Source organism: Miniopterus natalensis, chromosome 13 (assembly GCF_054644295.1).
Source record: "Miniopterus natalensis isolate mMinNat1 chromosome 13, mMinNat1.hap1, whole genome shotgun sequence".
NCBI classification, from domain to species: Eukaryota; Metazoa; Chordata; class Mammalia; order Chiroptera; family Miniopteridae; genus Miniopterus; species Miniopterus natalensis.
The window spans coordinates 21568599-21589250 of record NC_142093.1 but is presented as its reverse complement, the minus strand read 5'-3'; the positions used below and the strand labels follow the sequence as shown (position 1 = coordinate 21589250).

The 20652-nt window shown below is 44.2% G+C and overlaps 1 protein-coding gene across 3 annotated transcripts in view; it reads left to right on the top strand.

The window, feature by feature from the left end:
• THADA (THADA armadillo repeat containing) overlaps positions 1-20652 on the top strand; it is a 266071-nt gene that overhangs the window by 186309 nt on the left and 59110 nt on the right. For all 3 annotated transcript variants that reach the window (XM_087823521.1, XM_087823522.1, XM_016204113.2), the window contains exon 31: positions 20100-20194. In XM_087823521.1, the coding sequence (XP_087679647.1) occupies positions 20100-20194 (95 nt within the window). The remainder of the gene's footprint in view (positions 1-20099; positions 20195-20652) is intronic.

The window sequence follows — 20652 nt, the reverse complement described above, 5'->3', positions numbered from 1 at the left end:
CCTAAAATAAAGCTTGGGAGGAAAACACATTGCCAGAGCACAATGCATTCCAAAGCCATGGATCAGTTTTTCTGTATTATTCACATCATTGACACAATAACCTTGAGGTTTCCGAATAAGTATGGAACTGGGTCTGAGTGATGCAGCAGCAATCTGCCGCATGCCTGCCCTGCTCCTGAGGTCCTCGGAGAGTGTTGCTGCGGGAGGCATTTGTCTGCAGAACAGCTCCTTGCTCGCAGGAGCTCTGGGTCCTAGTGGGCCCTTCTCAGGCCAGCCCATCCTCAGTCTCACCTGCCTTTCCCATGGGAGGCGTTGCAATGCGCAGTATTCCAGATTCCCCTGCTGAAGAGGCTCCTTTATGGCCTCACAATTTACACATGAAAGAGGAACAAATGTTCTTTGTGCCTACTAAGGACTTTCTGTATCTTTTGAGTATAAGCTATGAAACATTAATGTTATTGCAAAAAAAAATAAAAAATGTTGGTTTAAATTTTAGAACCAACCCCTTTCCCCTCTACAGTTTATTTGATCAGTAGCCTGAGTTCATTCAGTCCAGTGAGCACAAAAACATCAGCGAGGGTGTCATTTATTTGTCCTTTTACTCCCAAAGAAGGGTTTTTTTTTTTAAGTTTGTTGGAGCCATTGGATAACCAATTCAGTTTTTAAAATTTCAACCCTGAAATTGGGGCACATAAAATAAAGACTTTTGTCATATATTTGTGTTTTGACTTTGCAAGATTAATAGGGATTTATTTGAGGTGATTAAGCAATAGCCATGGAGTTGTTGGGGAATTTTGGGTGATGAATGGCCAGCTGGCAACACGGCCTGAGCAGAGGACTGGGCTTCTGCTCTTACAGGCCGCTTTTCATTCCAAGACGTCAAAGCCTTTATAGAAATCAGCTCATTAATCCTTCAAGTCCCTTCCTTCCCCTTTTTCCTCCATTCCTCCCTCCTCAATCCAGTTTACTGTCTCTCTCATGGTGCAAAGGCAGTTTACCAACTATTGAAGGAGAACCGAGCTGGCCAGGCCAGAAACCGAGTGAGAATAGGGGTCAGCTGCTGTCCTGGAGAGGCCGCTGTGGGCGCCATGGAGGAGGCATCAGCGCGGTCCCGGGTCGCCGCCCGTCTGCCACCGAGGCTCTTTGCAGGTTCCAGCTCCGCTGCCCCCGCTGGAGCAGAGGCTCTGCCTCAATAGGAAGGACTTTTTAAAAGCCCTCTCAAGCAGGACTAAGAGGAGAAAAGATTTATTTATTTTGAGAACATCACTATTATATTGGACTTAAATTTTTTAGAAATCAATTTGGCTATCTAGTGTCTCCTTTGGTTATAAAAAGAAAAAAAAAATGTGTGTGCATGCGCGTGCTTTCCTTGTAGTAAATGTGGCAAAGCGGATTCCAGACTGTGCAATGGGTGATATGATGACCAGGAAGAAAGACATGTCCTACTAAGTTTTTTCTTTTTTTTCTTGATTGTCAGTATTATACATGCTTATTATGAAAAATTAGTCAAGTATAAAGTTTGGAAGAGAAGAGAATATAAGTCTAATCTTACCAACATCCAGTGGAAACCACTAGTATATTGGTTAACAGTTTTATTGATGTAGTTACTTCATCTTTTTTCCTAGTCATTGTTTTATATAGTTGAGATTATACTGTATATGTAAGCGTATAGCTTACTTTTTTCACTTAACAGTATCATGAAAGCATTTGCTATTGTTATTACTTAAAATTCTGTATGGTGTAGACACTATAGAAAAGGCTGTGCGTGGCTCAGCGGTTGAGCATCGACCTAGGATCCAGGCGACTGGGGTTCGATTCCCGGTCAGGGCACATGCCCGGGTTGTGGGCTCGATCCCCAGTCGGGGGCGTGCAGGAGGCAGCCGATCAATGACTCTCTCAGCATCGATGTTTCTGTTTCTCCCTCTCACGCTCCCTTCCTCTCTCTGAAGTCAGTGAAGATATATTAAAAAAAAAAAAAAAATCTTAAATGTTAAAGGGACTTCTTTATTAAAAAAAAAGAAAATAGTATGGTGTTTTCTCAAAAAATTAAAAATACATGTAACATATGATCTAGCAGCTTCACCTCTGGGTAAATATTTAAATGAATATAAGGAGAATCTTGAAGAGATACTTGTACATTCATGTTCATAACTGCGTTGTTCACAGTAGCCAAGTGTCCATTGGTGGATGAACAGATAAACAAAATGTGGCATATGTATGGACAATGGAAGATTATTCAGCCTTAAAAAGGGAAGAAACTCTGATAGGTGCTACAGCATGGATGGACCTTGAAGGTATTATGTTAAGTGAAATAAGCCAGTTACAGAAGGACAAATACCATATGATTCCACTTATATGAGGTACCTAGGATAGTCAGATTCATAGAGAGAGAAAGTGGGGTGGTGGCTGCCACGGGCGGGGCGGGGAGGGGAGGAGTGAGCAGGTCGTGTCTCCGGGTATAGGGTTTTAGCGTTACAAGATGAGGAGAGTTCTGGAAGTGGTTGTACAACAGTGTGAATGTGATCAGTACTACTGAATTGTACACTTAAAATGGTTAAGGTGGCAAATTTTATATTAACCTTTAAAAGACGGCATTTAAAAGACAGCATCATACAAACTCCATATATTTTCCAGGATCAACTGTACAAATAATGGTTTCTTTCCTTTTGCCTGTAAAAAAGAACGTATATGCTTAGGTTTCTGAGTATTTAACCTTTAAAAGACGGCATTTAAATTCCGTCAGCATTTAAATTCGGCCAGCGGGACCCACTCCTTGCTGGGAACTAAAGTTCCCTTTCATCGGATAAAGGTTAAGTATATTTTATCACAATTTAAATATGTTTTAATGACAAACATTTTTTAAAAGCTCTTTGTTCCTTATCATTCCTCTGAGGTTACCATTGTTCTGACTTTTTATGGCAACTATTTCTTTGCTTTTATTCCTAGTTTTACCACCTATGCATCTCTAAAAATAAAATACTTTTGCCCGTTTTTGAATTAGAAAAAAAATATTTGAAAATATCATTTGTTAAAGGTAGCATATTTTTTGTCAGTCAATAACTTTACCTAACCATTGCTGGCCATTTAGTTTGTTTTCAACTTTATATGTCATAAATAACATTCCAGTGAAAAATCTTTGTGATTGTGTGTGTGTGTGTGTGTGACTGATTGTGTGTGATTGTGGGTTATTGCCATAGGTTTGATATCCAACAGTTAGAATAAGTTAATCACAAGAATATGAAAAATTTTAAGGGTCTTGATATACACTGCCATATTGATTTCCAAAAGAGATACACCAGCTCATCTTTCCACCAACTGTGCATGGGAGACTGCCACCAATATATATTTTTTAAATATGTTTTTATTGATTTTAGAGAGAGGAAGGGAGAGGTAGAGAGAGAGAGAAACATCAGTGATGAGAGACAATCATCAATCAGCTGCCTCCTGCATGCGCCCTACGGGGGATTGAGCCCACAACCTGGACATGTGCCCTGAACGGGAATCGAACCGTGACTTCCAGGTTCATAGATGGACGCTCAACCACTGAGCCAAATTGGCCGGACTATACCAATATTTTAACTAAGATTTTAAAGATTATGTTGAGGAAATTTTTGCTTTTTGGATGCCTTTTGTGTGCCAACCTCTGTTTAGGAGATTCATAAATTTTCATTAACTGTTCTCAAATCTCCCTTAGTATAAGAAAATCTACTTTTCTAAAGTGAAACAATTGGGGAGACAAACCCTGTGGGTAAGACACCCAGTTTAGTCAGCATTTCAGCTTGGCATAAATTAACAGCTAAGTCAAAACAATATAGATCTTTTTTTAAATTTTTACTCCCTGTGTTTCAGCATGAAAGCTGCCATACTTTAGCATTTTGTCGTATCATCTTAATACAGAGTCTTCTCCTGGGCTGTCCGTGGAGCCTGCTCAGGCCTGGGTATATTGTGCACTCTCAGCCAGAGGGGTCAGACTGACAGTGCATATGGATTAAGTTGACCATACATGTGTTTTGTTGACTTGAGCAGGGTTTAAATTTATATGTATTTTAAATTAGCTGCTGGTATTTAAAAATTAGGAAATTTCACAGTAAGTCAGATTTCTAGCTTCCTTTTAAAAACTAGAAGATCTAGCAATACCAGGGCAAATTCCCACATGGCTGGCAATGGACCAGAGCTAGGTATTGGCCATCCTCTCTTGATAGAGCATGTGCTCTGCACTTCTCCATTGTCCCCTCCCAGCCACTTCTCTCAGTAGGTTACCTGCTGAGCTTCTACAGAATGAGGAGTTGTGACTCTTGGCATTGGCATTTTATCAATTACCATATTGGCTGATTGCTGTATAGTAGAATCATCTGGAGAGGTTTTCAAACCTACTGATGCCAGGTCCGACCTTCAGAATTTCTGATTTTTTCGGTTTGGGGTGTAGCCCAAGAACTGGTATTTTTAAAACTCTCCAGGAGATTCTAAAATGCAGTCAGACTGAGAACTGCTGATGTTTTCTTGTGCATTCTTGTGTCTCCCATCGTCCTGAGGGAGAGGGTCAAGGATGAGTATTGGGTAAAATAGCAATCATGCTAGAGGGCACTTGTATTTTTCTTCTGAGGCCAGTGATTCGTTCAAGAAAGATGGATTGACTGTTTCTCTAGCCTGCTACCCAGGAGATGTAGGCCGTTAAAACTTTAGTTTCACATATATGCCAGTGTGAGGGCCATACCATTGTTTCATATATGGGTGAATTTCTGAGGTCAGTTACTTAAAATCCACCATAGCAAGTTATTTTAAGTTATGTCAGTTGCTCTCAGAAGTGCCATTTAAACCTGACACTTTGGTGTGGTTGATTGTCCTGGAAGTTCATGGCCCATTTTAATTTTTTGAGGTGATGCTTAAATAGAATAGACAATACTTGTATCACTTCATTCAACAAATACTTATTGAGCCCTGCTATACCCCAGGCTATATTAAATACTGCAACTGTTCATTAAAACCACTACTTCAGTGTGGCAAGGACAACAAAACAGAGTCTTGTCAAACAGAATCATAGACCTAGAACTTTAGTATTGAAAGAATCTTGAAGCTTATTGTAGTCGACTCCCATCCCCATGCACATGGGAAAGGGCAGCCCAGAGAGGTCGGGGGATTTGGCCGGTGTCACGCAGCTGACCGGGGTAAGATCCTGCCTGACAGCAGCATCTGTTGAGGACTTAGCTCCTTGCTCCTTGTCAGGCTTTTTCTGTTGGGCCACATCTCCTCCATCTGTACAGTGCTTTTATCTCAAGGCCTTGAATGGCAGTAACTTACGCATTCTTTAGAGCAGGACTTCTCAGACTATGATGCACACCTAAAGTGAAGACTCTCAGTCAGCCTGGGATGGGGCCCGAGATCCTGCATTTCAGACAAGCTCCAGGTGATTCTAATGCTGATGGGAACACAGTACATATTTTGAGGGCCAAAGGTCCAAGTACCAGGCACTGTGATCATCCAGCCCCCCTCTTTGAAATAGTTCTTACCTTCAAACAATCATTCTTAATGGCTTGTAACTGGAGCTTGGAGCCACAGGATAGGACTGAGGCTACTGAAGGGGTCATCCCAGAGTTCTTTCCCCATCCACCTGGGCTGACCTGCACTGAGGGGCTGCATGGCCCCAGTACTCTCCTAGGGAGTCCACACTCCCTTGTCTGGGCAGCCAGCCCAGTGGCCTCAGTGCCTGGGGTAGGACCAGTGCTTTGTTGGCATGCAGTAAGTATTTATCATTTTGAAAAATAACAGTCTGATATTCTGGTGAGAAAAACAGGCTCTCAGGACTACAAGAACAGGTCCCAAGGTTATAAGGAAAGCAACCTTGGGAAACAAATTTTTTAATAAAACAATGCTGATGGGGGGAAGAGATGGTAGAGGGAGCTAATATTTGTTGAAGACCTGCTTTTCATACTAAACCTAATGATTTGTTACCCCAAGTTAGTTCTTATTTGCAAAAATTAACAACTATGTGATCCATCTCGTTTCCTACACAGCTTCCCTGTCAGTGGTCCTAACACTCCCTCCATGAGCTCCTCATCTACTCCTCTGTTGCCCTGGTACATACACTCACTGACACTTCTGCACCTCCTGCCCTGTTCACCCCCTTATCTGTCCTCTCCTCTGCTCTCCCCATTTTCTCTCTTACTTACTGGCCCCCAGTAAGCTGAGTGGTACGCCCCTTGAGGGCCTGTGGATTTCAATGTGTAAGGAAAATATGCTTATAGAGACAAAGCTAGGACTTGCTTTTGTGTGGCAATCCCAGCTCTTCCCCAGGGGGTCTGTGGCCAGCTGCAGAAGTTCTGGTTTAGGATTCTGTTTTGCTTTACAGCTGAAGACAGCATTTATTTTCTAACCACCAGATTTATTCACACAAGAGACTACGCTTCGCAGGCAGGAATACTGGGGTTTAGGTCTGATTCCATTTTCCCACTGTCCCGTAGCCCTTCTCAAATCCCTCATGTCTCTTGGCCTGGTCCTCTCCCAGAGGAAGAGGTCCCTCTTTCGTAACTACAGTACTTGAAATAGAGCCCTCAGTCCTTTGCCACAGCTGCAGGTTGCTGTTACCCCCATGCCGCTGAAATGGATCCAGTCAAGAAAGATTGTTAAAATATTCAGATGATCATGTGGCATTTTCAGGCTATCATTTGTGGTCCCTGCCAGAGCTTTAAGGGAAGCGAGTCTGAACAGGGATGGTTAGTTACATAGCGAGTTCCAGGCATTGCTGGGGGTTGGGCTTTGCTTTGGGTTTGTTTCTTCTTCGCGTTTGCTTTTTCTTTTTTATCAAAATAAAAGTTTTCCCAGTATTCCCCTCCACCCCCTTTTAAAAATTGGTTTTCTTTCAACCCCCAGATTTGACTGGCGAGGGACACTCTCATCAGGACCCCTCTTTAATCCTCCCGTCAGCCCATTCAGAGTCTCCTTGAGCCTCACGCATGTTTGAAAGATGAGAGAAATGAAGTTGGTGTATTTTAGACCCAAGCTTGTTGACATTTGTTCGCTTCCCTTTCAGACTTCTCAGGAATGTTTAAGGTCATGATATCTTGGAATGAGATCCTGTTTGTGTTTTTTAAAAACAGAGAGAAACATTAACTTAGAATATTTTAACCCAAACCAGTGGACAAGGTGCAGAACGTTTTCATTAGATAGTCCTTTTAAAAATATGTCAAGTCTCGCCCTGGCCAGTGTGGCTCAGTTGGTTGAAGTGTCGTCCCACACACCCAAAAGTGGTGGGTTCGATTCCCTATCAGGGCACATGCCCAGGTTTCAGGATTGATTTTCCAGTCAGGGCACATGCAGGATGCAACTGATTGATGTTTCTCTCTCACATCACTATTTCTCTCTCTCTTCCTCTCTCTAAAAAAATTAATAAAAATAATTTTTAAAAAAACATGTCAAGTCTTGAAGGAATTAGCTGTTTGAGAAGAAGTGAAGCTTGAGGATATATGAGGTATTTCTTGTTGACAAGATGAGCTTATGGAAACTAGTTGGGTAAGAGCAATCAGAAGTGGTCAGTATATTAAACTTAGCCTTTGAGCAAGTTGCCCAAGATCAGAGTTTCTTCATACTGCAGCACAAAATAAAAATAGCCCTTTTATGCAACGTACATCAGGAATCCCATCCCCAACTGCTGATGCTTCCTACTTTTGAATATAGAAATCTGCAAACCTAACCTGGAGATAGTAGTTAGTTCGATAAAGGGCTCCACTTGTAGCTCTTGGCTTATTGGGGTATTGCTGTTGGAAGACATGGGCAGTGTTGTCATTGCCCAGTTTTCAAGGGAGTGCAGGCTTTAAGCGTCCTCAACACATTTTCATCATATTATGTAAAACTCTAATACAGTGGGGGATTTTCCCTTTAACATGTAACATGTTCCATCTTTTGGATAAATCAACACCTTGGTTACCTTCAGTGAGCCATTCCCAGTTAGTCCAAGGCAATTCAGATTCACAAACAGTGCAAAGCAAGGCACAATGGGAAATCTAGAGATGAATGATATTGTCCCTACTTCAAAAACCAAGTACATAAGATAGGTATGGATTTAATTAACTGTAAGTAAGTAAGAATTTGGCAAATGCTGGAATGAGGCCAGAGTGTGTTACAGGAGCCAGCTCGTGGGGGGTGGAATGCCAAGAAAGTCTTCTAGGAGGAGGGAGAAGTATTTAAAGGCTTGGTGAGATTCAACTGTTAGATAAGGTTAATTTTCTTAGATTGGGGAGTGAGTGAAGAGCCTACATTTTGCTAAGTAAATTGTCCTGGTCTCATTGCCCAAGTACAAAGGAAGGAATCCTAGTACCGTGCTGAGCTTGTGGGAACCACTTTAGTTATATATAATGGAGTCTCTATTGCCAGAGTTTAGTTATGCTCCAGTCTAGTTGAAAAGAAAGCTTATCTATGTGAAACAACCAACAGTGACGTTCATGTAGAAGCTCTAATTCTGTAGTCCATATAATAAGCACAAGAATTCAGAAAAGAGTGTGGACTTGGATCATTGGGGAAGGCTTTCTAGGGTAGGTAGGTACTTGAGATGGGTCTTAGAGCATGAGCTAGATTTGTAAATACCGAAAGTGGTGGGAAAGAGCATTTCAAGATGGTGAACATGGGCAGTGCCATACTGTAGAGGATGCATGTGCTGTACTGTGGCCAGTGAGGGGATAGGGCTGAAGAAGACATCCGTGGTATGTTTTGGAGAGCAGTACAAGATCTGATACGAGACCAGTTGTGGCAGGCCTTAGAAGGCAGCCAGAGGAATTTGGATTTGATCCAAGAGTTAAAGGAAGTCAATAAACTCAGGCTTACACTGGCAAAGAGGCTGCTATCTCCATGCACATGAGATACACTAAGGAGTATATTAAATCTTTCCAGCCTCTCCCAATGATCAGCAAAATGCCCAGCCCTTTGTAGTGGTTAACAGAAGCTCCCTAATAACATCCAGCCAGCTCTCTGTCTGTCTGGGCAGCTGGTAATGGGAATAGAGATGCTGCTTGATGCAGCTTCTCGATATTGCTCAGGGGACCATAGAACCACAGAGCTTATAGCACGAGAGAGAATTTAGAGGTCATCTAATCCAGTGGAATCCTTTCTTCAAACAAACTTAAGTGGAAGTTCAAAATGTTGGAGATAGAGGCAATGGGAAATATGGTGCAAGCTGGGATGGGGGCCTGGCCTCTCACCCATTGGGAGCCCCAAAAGAGACTAAGAGTAGCACTCTGACTCCTTGTTTCAAAACAAGGATCCAGTCCAAACCAGTGTTTGTAGCTGAGGAAATAAACACAAGGGGGCAGGTGGTTTCTTCCTCCTTGACAGATGCTGCTGGCTCTGGAGATGGCCCAAGTTAGGATGTGAATAGCACATTTATTTTTTGTCTCCTGATCCACTTTCTTCCTCCATACAATCTGATGATCCTCAAAGAAAATACTGCAGAACCCTATGCCTTGGGCTGCCCAAAGCCCTCTCTCCAACCTGCCCTCCCTGGGCAGGGACCCATGCTCTAGACCTTCTTGCCATCTTAACTTAGCTATTCTAGATCCCCTTTCCTCAGAAATCCACTCTCAGCTGGCTGGTTGCTGCTTGATCTGACCAATAAAACATGCTAAAATGTTATGAAGTTCTAATATGTAAATCAGTTCATTCTCCTGGGTCATACAATTGTTTTTTAGTAGTGATCTTTTGGAAACAGTACCTTTAACTGAAATCAGTAACTTTGAGGGCAGGCTTTCAAGTAACACGCAGACCTGGTGGGAGGGCTTCTTTAGGCCTCAGTTGTCCTCCTGCTTCTTCACCCTCCTACTGAGCTGATTCAGCCCTGGTACCTTTGCCCTGCAGGCTTCAGGCTGCCTCCAGGAGGGCTTGTCTGGCATGTGAGCTGATCTTATGTGAATGGGCCAAGGGAGCAGCTTTGAGAGAGACCCTCCAAAGCCTGCTGTCCTTCCTGCACTCAGCTGCCAGTGATGCCCAGACTTCCTTGGCCAAGGGGCTGGCCCGCAGGCCTCTGGAAAGAACACCTTTCCTCACAACTTCAGGAGCTTATTCCGGGGCTCCTTCCCTGAACCAGAAGGGACCCTCAGCAGCCCAAGGCCCTCTGTTCCTGCGTGACTGCAGGGAGGGTCACTTGCAGAAGACTCAGTAACTGGAAAAGCCTCTGGCCTGTGGCCATGCCTTCTGAAGTTGAGGAGAGGCAGAGTACACTCAAGGTTAGCAGGTCCAGTTCTGGTCCCGGCTCAGCTACTTAACCAATGATGTGTGGCTGTAATATTGGCAGGGGAGGGCCTCAGTTTTTATTTGTAAAGTGGAATGCTCTGAAATGACAGCATGAAATAGATGAGGGCAGGGAGGGACATGGTGAGTAATGGGTGTGAAAGTATCAAAGAGCTAGGCTAATATAGGAAATGTCTATTGTCAAATAATTAAGTCTTTATCAGCATGATCGGCCATGTTGAAAACAGGCCTTTGTGTTGGCCCTTGCAGCAGCAGCTGTGCTCGGAGCCTTGCGCTTCACCAGACTGGGTACCAGGACACACCACCAGAGCATGAGGCTGCAAACCAAAATATTCTGGTTGTTTAGCACAGTGTCTCACTTTTCGTCTGATTGTATTTGGGGCACACAGATACAGTTTGCCTAGAAAACCTTGATTCTGTTCTTGGTTGTTGCCCTGATCTTGGGTAGGTCACTTGAGCTGTATGAGCTACTTTGTGAACTTGTAAAAACGGGAATAATAATACCCTTTAAAAATAATAATATTTTTCTTCTTTCTTAAGAATTTAATAAAGATAAAACAGGAATCTTTTTTGAAGATACAACTTTTAATAAACTGCAGTTGATGTTATTATTATCATCATTACTGTTATGGCCAAGGTTAATGTCCAAGTGTGTACTTTGCCAAGTTCACATTAACACAGTTCTGTGGACTATGCTGTTTGAAATTCTCACCTTGTGCCCTGGACGGGTGAGTCGGTTGGAGCGTTGCCCCATACACCCAGAAGCCGCAGGTTCAATTCTCAGCCAGAGCACTTACCTAGGCTGCGAGTTCCATCTCCAGTCGGGGCGCATATGGGAGGCAGCTGATTAATGTTTCTCACATCGATGTTTCTCTCTCCCCCAGCCCACCACCTCTCTCTAAAAATCAATGGAAACATATCCTCGGTTGAGAATTAAAAAAAAAAGAAGAAATTCTCACCTTCTCATGCAGCTTCTAGAAGTTTTCATTCACCTCACTTATTTATCTTTTTCATAATCTTAGGGCAAAAGTAAGGTTTGAAAAGAAAGGGGACTTCTGTTAGTATTTTATATAATAACCGAAGCTATATATCCTCCAAGCCCCAAACTGTACAATAAAAGTTCTCTTGGATACTGCTTTTCTCCCATAATTCCTAGCACACAGCTTATTAAGTTATTAACCAGCAATTTCTCTGGCAGCATATTAAACTTTACTTTTAAACAAGTCACAGAGGGGGGGAAACATGCATCTCTCATAAAAGGAATAAAAAACACACACCCTCTAAAACGGTTTCCCCAGGCTTTGAACAAACCCCAAGCACCACACAAGGTCTCTTTTCCCTCATTCTCTGCACATAACTTGAGTGTTAGTACATTAATGAGAAAAAGATGCCTCATAGAAAGATGGAAAAGTATGAGCGCCTCTGGGGTGTGGGAGGCTCCCTGGGGGCCCTCAGAAAAGGCAGGTGAGCGTGACTGGAGGGAAAGGCAAAGCCGCAGCATTGAGGCTCTGGGCTCCTCTAGCACTGGCAGTCCAGGGAAGCGGAGCTGCTGTGGCTTCCACCCAGACCCTCTGCAGGCTGCCTAGGCCAGGCGGAGTGCTCCCTGGGACCCTGGTAAAGTGCTTAAGGCCCTCTGTTTTCTCAGATTCCATCCCGCAGGAACAAAAGCTGCTTTTCCAGGGGAAGCCCCTGTGCTCCACAGTGCACGGCTGGGACACTGGGTTCCTGCCTGGACAGAGAGATGCACAGCTCATGTTTCTCCTGCTTTGTGCGTGGCAGGCAGCTCAGTAAGAATTCCCTATAAACTGGTGAACCACCAGAGCAGGGCACGAAGATGGCTTCGCTTTAAAAGGAACATCGAAGTAGGAGGGCTCCGGGCAGCTTATACGTGTGGGTTGTGAGTATAAACACTTGAAAAGCTCCAGACCAAGAAAGGCTGGATGGAAGTTGGAGCATAACATAAAAATGCAGCTTTGCCATCCCCCTGCCCCAGGGAGGGCAAGGTAAACGAGCAGACCCGGGTAGCCAGCCAGGCCCAGCATGCCGCTGCCAGCTGGCCCCGAGTGCAGGTCGAAGCTCTGGATGTTACAGTGGGGGAAAATAACTTGTTTAAAAATATATATTCTGCAATTCATGACCATTTGGCATCTCAGTTTAAACAAGTCCCCCATTGTTTCTCTAAGAATGCCGTATGATTGTCGCTTGGCTGGGGCCGTGGTAAAAATGGAAATCAGAAGGGAGAGGGGCTCTTTCTATTTAATTGACACGTCCACGTTTATATGACTGAGTGCAGCCTGCATCGGGGAAGCGCCTCCTGGCTCCTGACACAGCCACTCTTCCTTTCATACCCCGAGGGCAGGAGAGGCAGCGTCTGGCCTGCGCGCGGCTTCCGCCGTAGGGACTCGCGCTGCGTAGCACCCGGGAGGTGGCAGCGGGATCTCTGGGAGACCAAAAGAAGGCCAACGCAGCGTCCTGCGTCAGGCCGCACATTCAGATTGTCCTCGGAGGCTGTTTTCTGCTGGCTAGTCAGGGGAGCTTTCCTAGAGAACGGGCTTTGACTGAGCCTTAAATAAAGGACATGGCGGCTGCATTGTCAAGTGGCAGGGTTCACGGCAAGATGTGGAACACATTATAGACTGTTTTTCCCTCTCCTGCATCCGCTTCCCCTCGGTCATTATTCTCACTCCCCCCCCCCCCCCCACTTCTCACCTGCCTTCTCCCCCCCCCCCCCCCCCCCCCCCCCCGCTCTCCCTCTTTTCCTGGCTCTCTTCTTGCCAGCCTAGTTTGGGCCTGGGGTGTTCCCCAGGACACAGCTTCATTAACTCCACTGCTGGCTCTGTGGTGAGAGGCCGGGATGCTTCCTGCCGTTGTAGTTGGGAACAGAGGAGATTTGAGCAGGAGTGGGCCTGTGTAGAGCTGAGATTAGAGGAAGGGCCTGCAGTGGGCTGTGATGAGCCCCTGCTAGGACTGGAGACCGGGGTCATCCTAAGCCATCAAGCTTGTCAGCTGCACCTGTTTGATTTTCTGGTCTTCATGCTTCCCTGCATGTGGCACATTCCCACCTTTGTATCTTTGCTCTTGTTAACTCTCCTGCCTAGAATTCCTTCTCCTTTCACTGGCCAAACCCTTTCCTGTCTCCAGACCCCTCCTTAATGACATTCCCTCGGATGGTCTTTGTGTGTTTTGCTTTTCTCCACATATATCGTCCTCCCACACACCCACACCCACACGAGACCATAAGCCCTGCAAAGCCAGACCCTTGTCCTCTCCCTCCTTTTCTGTCCCAAGTAGGATATCCACGGTGCTCTGTAAATGTGTCTAGGTTAATAAAGTTAAGCCATGAGTCTAATCAGGATTCTGGGGGAGTAGATCCCTGGGGACTGCAGTGACCTCAGACCCTGACGCGGTTGAAGTCCAGGTGCGGTCTCTTGACCTTAACAGACACTAGCAGCCTGAAGCCAGAGCAGCTGTTTGCAGCCCTCCGAAGATGGCAGTTCATTCTTCTGAAGAGTTTAGTATGTCCACAGTGAACTGTCCCTCCCTTCCAGGGAGCCCTCCAAGGCTTCACAGTAGTGAGCAGGGATCCTACTGGGGACTTCAGCTCTTTGGAGTTTTGGGAGATATGAAAGGTCACTCCTAAGCTGTGCTATTTGGGGCATTTCTCTCATCCTCTGTCACTTCCTGCTGCCCTTCCCTTTTGCACTTCTTGTTATTCTCCAAACATGCCACGTGCCCAAGCCTTTGGACGTGTTGTGCTTCCTCCGCTGTGCCCGCTGTGCCGTGGCCTGTATCCCAGAGTCTCCCTCATTCCCCGGCTCTGCCAGGCCACTTGCGGATTCGCGCAGGTGCACCGAACAGTTCCCTCTTCCACCACCTTTAATTTCCCGCTGTCAGCCCCTCCTTTGGGGCGCCCATCATACTCTAGTACGATTGGTTGTATGTTTCTCCCACTAAACGAGTGGCTTTCAAGTTCTTTGGACAGCCATTCACAACAACAGGTACATTTTACATGTGACCACGTGTACCTGTGAGCTGCATGTGTATGCGTGTATGTATACACACACGTGAAATCTTGCACAGTTTGAAACTTTAATAAAGTCCATATAAGATATGAACAGTCTAAAAAATGCCACAGAAAGGGAATTTACTCAAGATTTAGCATACTCAGTTTCAGGAGTGCCCTCTTTCCACATATCCATCATCATTTTGGATACCAAGCATGACCCTGTGGGTACCATTCAGTATAATGCAGGATGGCCTGTGGCCTAGAGAACAACAAGAAAGGAGCTTGAACAAATCAATCAATATTTTTACTTAAAATTATTGTATTTTATAAGTTATTTACACCTTACATATAAAGGTGTTAAAAATTCATCCCGGGCAAGGACTTCACAAGTGCGGGGACAGTGCTGCCTTCGGGTGCGAGGCGCTCTGGTCTCCCCTCCTTCCCCTGCCCGCCCGCCCCCTCCTTCCCCTGCCTGCCCGCCCGCCTTCTTCCTCTCATGCTGCCCACTGCCCGCTAGTTGATTTCATAACCAACAAAATGGATCGTGACCTACAGTTTGAAAAACACCATTCAGGACTCTAAGTTCCTTGAGGGCAGTGACTGTCACTGAATCATTTCATCTTCGTATTTCCAAACACTGGCACGATTCCTGGCTCTCAGCCTCCCCTCAGTAAATGTTTTCTGAATGAATGGTCCTCAGTTAAAAAGCTCTGCGGCCACTGGGATTCCGGAAGGGACAGGAGAACTGAATAATCTGTCACAGACTTCCCAGGAGCTCCTGCTGTCCTCCAGACACTAGGGCCATTGTGGACGTGTCTGGGAGGCCCTACTCTCTGCCCTGCCTGCTGCCTCCCCCCAGCGTCCAGGAGAGAGGGCAGGAGGTTTAATGAAGTTCAGAGATTTCCCAAGGCAGAAACTTATTAATCAGGTTCTCGGGCAGATTTTTGTCGAGAGACAAATGATTAAAAAAGTGGAAGAAAGCAAGATTCGTAACAAGCCCCTTGGCTCATTTTATACATGTAAACTTAGTCCTTGTGGTACCTGATTCCTGCTACTCCTTCTAAAGCCTCTGTTAGGCTGTTTTTCAGCCCATCTGTTAGACCCAGACCACTTCAGATTTTTTAAAAACACTAAGTCTTCACTCTACCATGCCCCATGCCAGGGTTTTTCCATTTGGGGGTAGAAAAAAGCCCCAAGCCCACCAAAACCCTGTGGCTTGGTTTCCTGTCCAGCTGGCTTGCTCTTCCCAGGATTTTATTCCCATCATCAAAGTGGCTTGACAGACCAAGAACAAACCTCTGGCTCACCCTGGACTCACAGTGTACCATTTCCAAGTCAGAACAAACACCAAGTAACAGTGGGAAAAAGAGAAAAAAATTATTTTCCTGACTTAGAAGCCAGTTCAGAGTGAAGCCCAACTCAGACTCCAGACAGGGATGTTGTGCGGCTGTGGTCGTGGCTCAAGGGTGGAGCCATGAGCTGTGGGCCGCATGCCAGAGTTTCTTTCTGAGTCAGTCTTGAAGGAGAAGCCATGGATGGACTCCTTTGTGGCCCGGATCCTCTCTGTTTCCTGGAATCAAAAGCAGCAGCATTTGAGGGAACCTCCCATGATCTTGGTGACTACCTCAGACTTGGCCCAGAGCTTCACAGTTATGGGAGCAGTCAGAACGGTCCCTGAAGTGTCCCAGGTCGCCAGCCTGTGCCAGGTCCAGAGAAGATGCAGAACACTTCAGCCTGGCGGGGGGCTTTGAAGATTGCCCAACTTTCCTCTAGTCATTTAGAAATTTTAAAAATATATTAACTTAGCTAAAAACCTCATGGAAACTAAGCTTCTCATCAGACTTGAAAGTCAGACCCGTTCCCCCAACACTTCCCTTTATGGTTCCACAGACAGAAAAACACCCAGGGTGAGAAGCTGTGACCCTGAGGCCACATGGGAGCAGGCAGTACATTTTCACGCTGAGAGGCGTCCAGCTAGCACGCAGTGTCCCATCTTCAGAAAGCCTGGCTTGCCTTGCCCTTGTTCCCTCCTTTTTAATGCATCCTTTCATGTTCTCAATCTGGTCTCCCCAGGTCCCTAGACAAGCCAGACTAATTCCTTTCCACATCTATTGCCCTCACTCAAAATGACCTTCCTTGTCAACTTTGTCTGTCTAAATTCTTCCCATCTTTCAGGGCCCCGCTGGAATTGCCTCTTCATAAACCCTTTCCGTTTCTCCAGTCCACCCTCATTCATTCTTGCTCTTAACTCCCTACATCCTCTGACAAAGTTTGACTTTATTTTTGTCGCTATGTAACTAGACAACATTCTCTGAGGTCAGAAAACATGTGCATCTCCTCCCAGCACCTAACTTAAAGCTGGATGCTCAGGAGGCTTTCATTCCATCTGCTATCTGCAGGCCATTTCCTCTACCTGTGCTAGATACCTGATGGTTTACTAACCTCCCTGCTTTGGGTTGTTTCCCTTCCTTTCTTGAGTAGCCCTTTCTTTGGCGGGGGAAGTCGTACCTGTTAAACAGTGAAAATGCTAGAATTGCAAATTATATCATTAACGAAGTCTTCAGAGACTGTGGGCTTTTCCTAGTGGGTAGAAGAGTAGGGATAGGAAGTTATGATTGAGAGACCCAGGGGAAACTAGGTAGAGACAAATGGGGGCAGAATTGGGGGTAAAAAAATCAAACAGATGAAAGTATTAAATGACAACAACAAAAAAATGAAACTGCAAGGTACTAGAAGAAAGTATGGGGGGAAAAGTTTATATATAATTTGGAGAAGGGTTAGACTTTGTAAGCGTGACGTAAAACCCAGGAGACATAAATTAAAAAGTAATGTATTTGACTGCATAAAATTAAACATTCTTGAATTGCAAAATAAAATTATAAACACAGTTAAAAGACAAATGATAAACTGCAAAAACGTATTTATAACACATGTGACAAAGCAGATTTTCTTCATATACGAAGAGTTCCTACAAATCGGTAAGGAAAAGACCAACAATGTAAATATACATGGGATTTGAATACGGTTCACAGAAAAGGAAATTGAAGTACCTTTTTTGAAAATCATATAAAGTGATGTTCAGCCTTACTTATAATAAAATAATTGCAATTTAAAAAAATGAGGCCCGGCCAGGTGTGGCTCAGCAGTTGAGCATCGACCTAGGATCCAGGAGATCGCAGTTCGATTCCCAGTCAGGGCACATGCCCGGGTTGCGGGCTCCATCCCCAGTCAGGGGCCTGAAGGAAGCAGCCGATCAATGACTCTCTCATTATTGATGTTTTTCTCTCTCTCTCCCTCTCCCTTCCTCTCTCTGAAGTTAATAAAGATATTTTTTAAATGAGATACTATTTTTCTCTTACCATCTTGGCAAAAGTCAGAGTTTAATAATCCACTGTGTTGGCCGGGTTGCGGGGAAACTAGAATTCTTACACACTGTTGGTGAAAGTGTAAATTGGTACAGTCTGTTTGAAGAGCAGCTTGTCAAAATCAATCAAAATTTAAAATGTGCAAATATCTTGATCCAGCAATTCAACTTCTGGGAATTTCTCCTCTTATATGCACAAAACTGATGCCATGTATACTGATTACACCATTGTTTTCAGCAAAGTATCTTAAACAGTCTGAATTATTTCAATAGGGGATTGGCACATCCATGAAATGGAACAGTTTACAACCTTTTTTTTTTTTTAAATGAGTCAGATCTCTATGTTTTTAATAGAATAATATCCAAAATTATATTAGTGGGAAAAAGTAACGCTCAGAAGTTAGTACAGCAGGTCCTCAAATGTCATTCAATGTCATTATGTTATAACGTTGATGAGATATTATAGGAACGTAACTCTTGTTTATATCAATTAGCCTATGGTCAAATTGGTTTTGTTAAATATCCTTTCACTTGAAGTCACAGAACCTATTGACAGTGTTAAGTTAGGACTCACTATATATAGTGAACCACTATTTATGTAAAAATCAACAAGTGGGTAGCTCTAGATTGATGCTTGTAAATGGACAGAATGTGCCTAGAAGGATGTACTAAGTAGTAATAACAGTTGCCTCAGGGAACAGATTGTGGGTAGAGGGTGGGGCATGGAAAAGGAACTTAATTTTCACACCATGTCCTTTTGTACTATTTGAATTATTTTTATACCATTGCATGTGTTACCTATTTTTTAAAACTAATTTTTAAAAAATAACCAGGGGCAGGTATGAAATTAGGCCAAACATGAGGTATGCATGTAAGCTAGGAGTTACAGCAGGGTAGGAGCCAGGGAGCAAACAGATACTCTTGGTGAAGCAAGTCAGTGGGACAGAAATGAGGCAGGTCAGCCACACAGAGACCTTGAAACTAGACCATTTTGTTTTAAGTCAAAACTATCTGATTGCTTTTTGCGCTAGAGCATATGGCAGCCCTAGGATATAGGCAGCTCAGGACAGAGTGGGAATAAACTTCAGGGAAATGGTAAACTTGTTTACAGGGAATGAGAAGAAGGGGTTTAGGGATCAGTGCATGGAAATCCACTAGCCAGAACACTTGTGCCATTCCCCAGTCTCATGTTGGAAGCAGAGAAGGGCAGAGAATGAACACTTGGGGCGGGGGGTCTGCCATGGCTGGGTACTGAGGTAGCCATTCTAGTTTCCTAGAGTATGTGAGCTACCATACGAAATACAGTAACTTATAGAGGTGACTAGGGTTCCCACTGTACAGGTCAGGAACCTGATTCAGGTCACAGAGATAAATGGCAAAGCCAGGGCTCAAACCCAGATCTGTCCCTCCTGTTTTTACTACTCGTGCTGAATTATTAGGACACCAAGGAGGTTTGGGCCCTTCTCATGGTCAGGATGAACTGAAGCTCAGAGCCAGGGACCTGTTTCTGTTCCATTCTGTGGAGATAACTAAGCTAGACTCTTTTCGTGCTGGAGCCTGGATATTTGAGACTGTCTCAAATCCACTTCTTGCTACCTTAAGCTCTGACTTTCTGCGTGTTCAGTGCCATACTTTTTTTTACTTTTTAAAAATTTTTCTTTTGATTGACTTTTAGAGAGAGAAGAAGAAAGAGAGAGAAAAAGAAAACAAAACATTGATTTGTTTCACTTATTTGTGCATTTATTGGTTGAGTCTTCCATGTGCCCTGCTGGGATCAGACCCCGCAACCTCGGCTTATCAGGACAATGCTCTAACCAATGGAGCCACCCAGCCAGGGCAGTGCCATTCTCAAAAGCAAGTCTTCATTCTTTTTTACCGAGACCCCTAAATCCGAGCACACTCACTTTTTCCAGCATGTGGGTCAAAGAGTACAATGAACAGCTCCATTTATTGAGAGAAAATAGTCCATTTATTGGGAATGTCTGCTCCAGTGTTTGTTAATGCTTTCATGTGTTTGTTTTGCAGCTGGTTACTTTAACTCCATAGATGTGGTTTGTCAGGTGTGAGTGCAATTTTCCTTCAGCAGAATGCTGCATCAGTGGTATTCATAACCAATGGTTTTCCCCCTAGATTTGTTCACTTAAGAAGAAAATAATAGAATATGGTCCTCCCCCCCCACACCTCCATGTTTTCAAATAACTGGGAGGGGATATTGGGTTTCCTTTGTTTTCAGTTTATTTTAGTTGGAGCCACAGCAGTTTTATCTGTTCTGTATATGCCTAGGCCCAACCTCCACCAAGTGCTTTGAGATTTCATTTTCCCACTTGACTTACTGATGTGTTCTCACCATTGGTGATTATCTGTTCTTTTCTTTTCTAGCGTTTTATATAACTCCCTAAGCCTCATGACGTGCCTGGTAGAAATTACCCATTTTCTCTTTTCTGTGACCCAGGCGTCAGGGAGAGAAAATATCAGTTTATTTCCTATTCTTTCTAGGCAAAATCCGTGTTTGGTGACCAGAGCTGTGTATATTGATATCCTGTTCCTGTTGACTCGCTGCCTTGACAAGCCCACAGAAGGCAACCAGCCAGGTATGAGTCATAGTTATATCATATTTTGGAATGGTTACAGGTCTTTGAAATGAAGGTGGGGTTTTGAGTGACTCTACCACACACTCCCCCACCTTCTACTTTTGTTAAGACTAAACCACACATCAAAATTAAACATAGTGTCCTATGGTTCCCTCATAGAAGCTTCTCGAGGGAGCGTGTCCTTGTTTAGTTGGAAGCTTGCTGTTTATTTTCTATTTGGTCTTTCAGGGAAGAGTGTGGAATCTGCTCAGATACCGTCTGTGTTTCTAAGACCTTGGCTCTTGCTTATTTCATGTATTTTCTTTGAAAGGTCATCATTTTCAATAACTAAGAGTTCTTTCTGTTCCATTCTGTGGAGATAACTGAGCTGGACTCTCTTCATACTGGAGCCTGGAGACTGTCTCAAATCCACCCCTCCCCACCCTAAGCTCTGACTTTCTACATGTTCCTTGGTCATA